The sequence below is a fragment of the Chaetura pelagica genome, unplaced genomic scaffold, assembly GCF_000747805.2.
Source record: "Chaetura pelagica isolate M959 unplaced genomic scaffold, ChaPel_1.0 scaffold449, whole genome shotgun sequence".
In the NCBI taxonomy this organism is placed as follows: domain Eukaryota; kingdom Metazoa; phylum Chordata; class Aves; order Apodiformes; family Apodidae; genus Chaetura; species Chaetura pelagica.
Genome location: NW_009954418.1, coordinates 817737 through 826087, shown reverse-complemented (window position 1 = coordinate 826087; position 8351 = coordinate 817737). Strand labels below are relative to the sequence as shown.

The 8351-nt window shown below is 50.5% G+C and overlaps 1 protein-coding gene across 1 annotated transcript; it reads right to left on the bottom strand.

The window, feature by feature from the left end:
- Positions 1-1792: 1792 nt before the first annotated feature.
- On the bottom strand, positions 1793-7444 carry TRADD (TNFRSF1A-associated via death domain). The gene is made up of 4 exons (XM_010004434.1): positions 7303-7444; positions 5286-5563; positions 3406-3598; positions 1793-2100 (listed from the first exon to the last, which is right to left on the bottom strand). The coding sequence occupies exons 1-4, from the start codon at positions 7442-7444 to the stop codon at positions 1793-1795; spliced, it is 921 nt and encodes a 306-aa protein (XP_010002736.1).
- Positions 7445-8351: the final 907 nt, after the last annotated feature.

Sequence of the window (8351 nt, the reverse complement as noted above, 5' to 3'; positions counted from 1 at the left end):
CTTCCTCAGGCTTACACCATCCTCAGCACCCCTGAGGCCTGTGCACCCCAGCTGGGTAGAAGCTGGCCATCTAAATCCTCCTGGTCTTCAGTTAGCTGATGCTCACAGCATGAGTTTTAGCAGAAGTGAAGGGAGCAGCAGCAGCTCCAGGAGCTTGGATCTGAGTCCACACCTGAATCCCACATTGCATCCCTGCCCACCAAGTTATGGTTTCGACTCAGGAAGGATAAAGATGTGAGTTGTGGTTTAAAAGGCCATCAGGGCTTGTCTTTCTGAAAGCTGATCCTGCCCTGACTGCCCCTGGCCCCATACTTGTGTGCACACGTAGGCTTTAAGTGCTGGCAGAGCCACCCCCTGCACCTGAAATAATTTCCATTATTTCTGAGTAATTTCTGCACCTGATTATTCCCACTGACAGGAAGGACAAAGAGGGAGAGAATTAATGGCAAAGGAGAAGTAAAAACCTATCAGGAAAGTGTAAGGAGTATGTCAAAGGTAATCAAGCTGCTGTTGTGCTCCACAGGACCCAAGCCATGCTAGAGACTTGTTGCTTTGTTATGGACAAAGGTGTAAACTCTGCTCTGTTGCAGTCTGCATCAACCATACCAGGAGTGTCAGCTTCTCCCACCAGAACTGAAAGCAGGAGCCAGCCCTGGGGGGTGAGTGCTTTGTCCTTTCAGCCATTTTTAACCCTCAAAATCAGGGCAGGTAAATCCAGGCACAGCAGCTGATGCCCAATTGTCACACAGTGACAACACCAGCAGGCTCTGTGCAAGTCCCAGCTCCTGTGGGACACAATGGCCTGAGCTGTCCTTGCTGGTGAAAGCAGCAGGTGGTTGAGTTGAGAGCAAAGGCACTAGGAGCCAGCTGGTCACAGGTGACTGCTCAGCTCTGTGGGCTGCAGTCAGGATGGTTTTTGATACTGACACATACCTTGGAGCTCTGTGCTCCATAGGGAACTTGCTGACTAGGAGACTATTTTCCTTCCAGCACCATGTTCTGCTTTTCACAGGTGCAGGCTCCCTGGGGTTGGTGGGAAGGAGCTCAGTGTGATGTAGTCAATATTGAATTGTCCACCATGGTCCAGAAAAAAGCTGGGAATCATTCTCTGAATTTGTGTTTGTCCATATCGCTTGCTCAGTGCCTGAGACTTGTTCTACAGCAGCAACCTTGTGCCATCTGGAAGATTGACTGTCCCAGGTAAATGGGGAACCCCCAGGTGGTGAGAGGTGGGCAGGAGCTATATGAGAGTAGGGCAGGACAGGTGCTCCTTGTTTCAAGAAGGAAGGAAAAGAATATTCATTTACTTTTCCTTAATTTCCCCTCTGTCTGCTTGATGTCATGCCTGGGGGGTGTAAATGTCTTCAATATAAAAAATATACTCCAGCTCTCCAGGTGGTGGCCCTGGGCCACAGCCTGAGAAGCAGTGGCATTGTCTGCTTCCCAGAGAAATTCTCCAAGAGTCCTTCCTTGCTGTTCTCCTCTCCTTCACTCCCCCATAGGCTCTGGAAGTGGCTGCTCCCCTGTGGCATTTCAGTCCTGAAGGAAGTCAGGCTGAAAGCCTCTCTCACCAGTTCATGGGAAGGTAACGTTGACTTCTGGAAACAGAGTGAAATAAGGAACATCAGAGGTCCCTGCTGCTTCTGTCAGCACAGAACCCCTCCCCTGGGTGTTCCCATTTACATGGAAACCTGCAGGGCTTTTCAGGATGTTACATTCCCAGGCACTGGCAGCAGTCTCACACACTAGCTGAAGCAAGAAAGCCCTTAGCAATGCCACTACCCTTCAGGCTCTAGGAGCAGTCCTCGTTGGAATGGAGGCCCAAGAGCTCCTCAGCCAAGCTGATGAGACCATTTTCCTCCAGGGCTGCGATGAGCCGGGCTATTGTGGCCTTCTTCCCCTCTGACTGGATGAATCTGAGAAGCATCTGGTAGGCTTGTTCATACAGTCCCTCTCTGTCATATTCCAGGGCCAGGTTATCAATGACAGGATCTCGCAGGGCCCGGCAGTTCTTCTGCAAAGAGCGACCCACTTGCTTCCATTTCTTGGACACCAGCTTGGCAAACTTCTGGTGGTCGTCTGGTGACAGGGTTCTGTTGGCTGCAAGGGACAGAGGGCAGGTAAAACACAGGTGTTCCATGGCTGATGGGATGCAGCTTGGGCCAGCCCAAAGTTTGCTCAATATTCTGTGGAGCAGGGAACGTGTTCAGTGTCCGCAGCAAGTTCTTAGAACTGCTGTGGGGCTGCTCTGCTTGTGCTCAGGTGTTTTTAACACCAGGGCAGTGCTGTTTGGAGCAGAAGTGCAAGAGCAGTGAAGCTAAAAGGGATGGTCCCACCATGGGCAGGGGTCATGCACAGGGCTCTGTGTGCTCTTGATGACATTCCTCCACTCCTGGGAAGGGAAAACCAGCTGGAGTGAGCCTTACAGCTCAGGGTGTCCCTGCTCTTTGTGTCTGAGATGGACATGTCTGCTCTGCACACAACCTGCCATCCCCCAGGACACTGCTGGTGCCTTGGGTGACAAACTGTAGCACCTGGTGACACACTTACCTGCTCACAGCCACCTGCCCAGGCACATCTGAGCTCCCTGCCTTGCTCAGGCCATTCCCTTATTGAGATCCTCCCACAACATGAGAGAGTACCTGGGCTTGCCCCCATCCTGCAAGCTTGACAATGCCTGTTTTCCTTTTTCTTTGTCCTTCCCCCAGGATGGGAGTGTCCTGTGGTTTGCCAGAGCTCATTGGTGTTTTTCTGATGGCCACCCTGTGTCTTTGTTTCAGCCTTTCTAAAGCAACTTGGCAAGGCCTTTCTGACCAGGTCCCCTGTTCCTGACCCAGCCATCCTGCAAACACCAAGATGCAGGCAGGAGCTCTCTCCTGGGCTCACTGCAGACTGCATGCACACCTTAAGCACAGAAATGATCTGGCTGATCCCAAGCTAGAAGTGCTATGTGAAACTGTCCCTGTAGGGGACAGAAGCCAGAGGCAGCCAGTGACAGGGAGCCTGGACAAACCAGTCCTGGCTGACAGCAGGGCTGATGGTCCCCAGTAACCTTCCCAAGCTGATCCAACCCAGGCCATTAACTCACCTCAACCAAATGATGCAGAGGAAGAAAAAAAACTACTCTGTGTTCTTCCCTTTCAGTATTGAGTTTTAAAATGTGAGGAACCTGGAAGGGACACAGACTCTGAGGCATCTGGTTCTGTGCCACCCCAGAAAGAAACCAGGTTGAGGCCTGATCTGAAGCAGTATGGCAATAATTTAGGATTATTGTCATTCCCTCCTTATGGGAAATCCTTGATTCCTCTGAGTTAAGACTCCAATATGTAGTTATGTTCATTCTCCATTTTTGGGCCTTAAGGTAAGGAAGACCAAGGGCTCTCTTGGTCAGTTCTGCTTACTCACCAAACTGCTGTCCCTGAAAGCTGAAGGTGCCTTGTGGGGAAAGGGAGCTGCCTTGAGCAGGATGAGGTAGAGGTGGGGAGTTCAGAGACTCACAGTCCTTTACAGCCACATTGTTGTTGATGCTCTGGTGAACAATCAGGCTCTGGAGACATTCCTCCAGCTCTGTGATTTCCTCATCCCGCAGGCGGTCAGGCTGAAATGCAGACAGGGTCAGTGACCAGTGCCAGCTTCACCAGCTCCCAGAGCTCTAGATGTTGGCTGCAAGGTGCAGCTTCAGGTGGTGGTGTCAAGAGAGAGAAGCAAGGAGATAGCCAGAGAGCCTGAGTTGTAAACTGATCGGGTGAGACAGTCTAATGGAGTTCTGGCTGTAAATCTGGGAATTTGAATCTGTCCTGTGGTGTGAAATGGGCAGCCTCCCTGTCCTGGGTTTCCCACACACAGCAGTGAGTTGCACTAAACTGCTTCTAGCCCGTGTTTATTTCCAGCAGCCCTCTGCAAGAACCAGGGTGCACCACAGGCAGTGTGACTCACTGCATGTGAGGATCTAACCCACAGAAGAGGGTGATCTTGATCCAACAGCTCATGGCCACCAAAGCAGACAGTTCCTGCTACCCCCCTTCTCTCTCTCTGCCCCTGCATTACCTAGGTGTTTTGCTGGTCCTGGATCTTCTCCAAGCCAGTTTTTCTCACTAATCAAGAGAAAACCAGTCTGGCCTCCAAAAAGCAAGTCATGAGAAAGGAGTAAAGAAGGCAAAGCACACGGAAAGAATCAAACCTTGTGAGTGTCTAGTGTTGAGCTGACGTACAGCAGATTGGTACCCAGCACTGCCCTCAGCCAGGGACAGCTGTGCCATAGTGTCATCCTTCTGACTGAGCCAGTTTTGGGGAACTGAGAACAAGCCCATGTCTTTTGTCCAGTCCACTAGTTCAGCAGAGGGAGGGAGCAGAAGCAGAAGTTGACAGGGGATGATGAGATATCACATGTTGTTGGGTCCAGGGCTGAAAGGTTTGCATTTCTTTCTCTCTGCTTGCAGAAAAGCAGCCTGGCAAAACATGCTCTTGTGCTTCATCTTTCTGAGGAGATGGTGATGACCTATTGCTCAGGATGATCTCGAGGGAACTGGAGCTATTAAGGTACTGCTAGTTCCAGGTGGAAGAAAAGGAGAGGAAAACAGCAATGTGTGTAATCATGTCACGTGCCTTGGTTTTGTGGTGAGATGACAAGATCTGACTGTTCTTGCTAGCAGGATTAGAGTGACAGTGTCAGTGTGAGACATGCTAGACATTAGATATTATCCTGACAGAAAGACTTTGCCTTCAGAAGGGCAGCCAGCTCCTGCTGGCAGCAGATGCTGTGTGTCCCCACTCTGTCACAAGGTGCTGGTATCAGGTGCAGGGTTTGCACTCACCCTCATTTCTAGGTGCAGCTACTGTTACTACTCTCAGATATGTGAGACTGGGGAGGGAAGGTGCTGAGCAGTGGTGGTCCCACACAGGATTCTGTCCTCTCTGCCTGCCTCAGGAGTATCAAGGCACACTTGCTTGTGCTGTCAGCTGCACCTCCTGTAATTCCTCTCTCAGTGTTGGTCACAGCCATACTAATTGTTACAGGAACCACAGTGGTTTAGCAGAACCTTTGTTGGCTGTTTAAGGGAACTCTGTTGCCCTTCTAGAAAAGGGCACAGAAGGGAAGGAACTCTGTTGCCCTTCTAGAAAAGGGCACAGCTCTTCTGGGAAAGGAAGAGCTGTTTCTCCCTATTGCAGTAGATAACTGAAGGAAGGAGAAGTCAACAACCCAGCACATAGCAGCAGAGCAAGATCTGTGCCCACCTTGCCAAGTCCTGCTGCTCCTCACTGGCCTCCCTCCCTCTCCCACTCACCTTTTCCCTGTAGATGCACTCCAGGCAGCGATCCTCATCCTTCAGCATCTTGTCCAGGTGCTCATTGCCAGCCTTCAGCTCCATTTCAAGAGGCACTGTGGTCATGGCCAGGGAGAGCTGGAGGTGATTCTGGAGGGACTCCCGGAGTGCTCCTTCCCGGTAGCTGCGCAGGAACTGCCGGCAGTTCTCCTGCCTGCAGAACTTCAGCTGGATGATGAGGTGTGGGTGGCTGCAGTGCACCTTGAGCATGTCCACACCATTCACACTGCCCGTGGAGTCTGGCAGGGAAGAGGCAGCAGAGTCACTACCCAGGCATGAGACAGACAACCCAGACCCACTCCCATCCACCCCCAAGCCTGCGATGGAGTTTGGATTCTCTTCTCTCTGTGATTAAGTCCTCAGGGACAAGAAACCTGTTTGTAAGACCAAGAGGAAAGGAGTGTGTTTCTGCTGCCCTGTCACCATCAGTCCCCATGAAGGATGGTATCCAACTGAAGCCATATGGTACTACAGCCTAGCTGATTATCCCAACACTGTTTATTAGGGGAGGTTTTATGTTTGAGGTTCCATTTCCAGGACAGAAATGGTTACACTAAACCAGCAGCACAGGAAAGATTTAGAGATGGAAGAAGTGCAAAGTTCAGCTCAGTGCTCAGACAGACTTCAGTCCTTGTGCCTGGAGCTCCATGCAGTGATGAAGGTCCTGGAAAGGGACCCAGGGTTTCCTCTCCACCCTGTGCCTAGAGGTGAGCTTTGGCTGGTTCTGAGCCCTCAACACATCTCACAAATGGCAAATGATAGATCCTGCCACCAGAATTCAGGCTGCTGGACACTGGGCCTTGACTTGTTAAGCTCTTGTGCATAACAAGAGCTCCCAGTAAAATCCAAGTAAAAAAATTGGGGGCTTTCCTTGAAATGTGTGAGCAGAGTCACATTCCAGTGACACAAAGCAGCCATAAATCCAGCCTAACTGGACAACTGTGTTGAGCTTCCTACTGCTTCACATCTTTGGATCAAGCTGCAAGATGAGTAGGCCTGTTATTTGAAATAAACTAACCAACTTGGCTGGACTGATGACTGCCAGAAGAAATGACAGTACAGTTACAGAAGCCCAATTAAACAATGTAGGCTCAGCAGTATGACAGGTAGAGAACACCGTGAGAGCCATTCTAGGTAAATGTGAGAAACCCTTCAAATTACTCTTCCTCTGCAGTCAGCTTGGTGCAAGGGTGGATAAAGAAACATGGTTCTATGGCCATTTGAATCTCAGGTCCTTTTCTGATGTAAATAGGGTTACATACAGTTGAAGTTAATGTCATTGTGTCTATTTATATCAGAAAAGAACTCATACTGGCTATCACTCACTAAAAATCAGCTTCTCAGAGAAATGATCTTTCTGTGGTGGTATAAAGACAGAAATTTAATCTTTCATAACAGTTGCAATCTTTTCCTCTCTTACATAAATCGGTTTAAACAAACATTCATAAAGTAGAATAACTCACAGGATAGTTCAAGTTGGAAGGAAGCCCAGGAAGTCTCTAGCCCAGCCTCCCATGCAAAGCAGGGTGAGCTCTGAGGTCAGACCAAGTTGCTCAGGGCTTTATCCAGTCTTGTTTGAAAACCCCAAGGATAGAGAACACACAGTCGCTCTGGGCAGTTGCTTGACTGTCCTCATGGGGAAATGTCTCTCCTTGTACCTGGTGTCTACCTCCCATGTTTCAATTTGTGCTTGTTGCCCCTCATTCCCCAGGCCCCACTGGGAAGAGGGTGGCTCCACTTCCCCTCCCCATAGGTACTGGCAGGCAGCTGGGAGGTCCCCAAAGCCTCCTCTTCCCCAGGCTGAACAGGTCTAACTCCCTCAGCCTGTTCTCACAGGACAAGTGCTGCTCTGCTTTACTGCCTTTCCTAAATGCAGTGAGCACCAGCTTTCCTTACCCATGAGTGTGAGGTTAAAGAAAGGCTGGGAATTGTGTGAAGAGTTGAGACAGTGTGCCAAGATACCAGAGAGGATGGGTACCTGCTAATGCCAGCTTCAGTGCCTTGAACACACTGCGTTTCTTCTGGGAGCTTTCATAGAGAGAAGGCAGAACAATGGTCTTGCAGGTGGACTGGAGGAAGAGGTAAGCACTGCCAATCCAAGGAGCAGAGCTGCCTGCCATCTTCTGCACCCTGCAAAACCACAGGGGTGAGCTGGGAGAGCACAGGGAGAACAGCCTGATGCCAAGGGAGTGCGGACAGTAACCACTAAGCACAGGCATGATGGGATTATGGGGACTTACCCTTATTTCCTAGAGGAGGTGGGGATGTTAAAGCAGGTGTAACCTTAGAGGAGTTCACTGTGACTCTGTAAGGCAAAGCACAGTGGGACACAGTGTCCCAAAGACTCAGCAGTGCACAGAGCTCTGCTTTCATTTTCCACCAGAGCCCATTTATTTCATAGTACACAGAGGCTTCGAAGCAAAGAGTTTCAGTCCTCATGCCTCTGACTGCCCAGCCAAGCTGGCAAAGTCTAAAGATGCTTGCCTGGGGTGCTCCAGGGGCACCCAGCAGTCCTGGCTCTGCAGCCAGAGGCATTTTGCCTAAGGTCCCAGTCCCCTGATTGTCCTCAATAAAGGACAGGTTACAGAGCCCAGGGTTCATGTAGTAGGACACTCAGGGCTATCCCCTCTGCTTTATGTACTAGCTCATTCATTATTCCTGTCCCACCATTTGGCCCTTGCAGCAATGCCCCCAGAAGACAGCACATCCACCCCTCTGCTCTCATCAAACCTGTTCTTCACTGACCACCTAATGCAACAGCCCAGGAGACAGACCTGGCCACCTCTTCTCTCTGGTGTGTACACAAACTGAGTGTTGTCTGTGACCTGGTCACCACAAACTCCTCAGAGCTGCTCCTGTAGAGAGCAGCACTTGGACCCAGCCCTTCCATCACACCATGGTGACAAGTACTTTGGAGCTTCTGGCCCAGTCCCAAGTCCTGCCTCCTCTCTCTGACTACTTGCTTGCAACTCTCTCACACCATCAGCTGCTTCCCTGCAGGCCTCCCTTCCATTTCTGCTTTCTGCT

Excerpts from the sequence above, each read along its gene's own strand:
- TRADD (XM_010004434.1), bottom strand. The coding sequence starts at position 7,444 with ATGGCAGGCAGCTCTGCTCCTTGGATTGGCAGTGCTTACCTCTTCCTC. Across the intron at positions 5,564-7,302 it reads ACTGAAGCTGGCATTAGCAG|ACTCCACGGGCAGTGTGAAT; the intron begins GTACCCATCCTC and ends CTTCCCTGCCAG. Across the intron at positions 3,599-5,285 it reads AGTGCATCTACAGGGAAAAG|CCTGACCGCCTGCGGGATGA; the intron begins GTGAGTGGGAGA and ends TCTGCATTTCAG.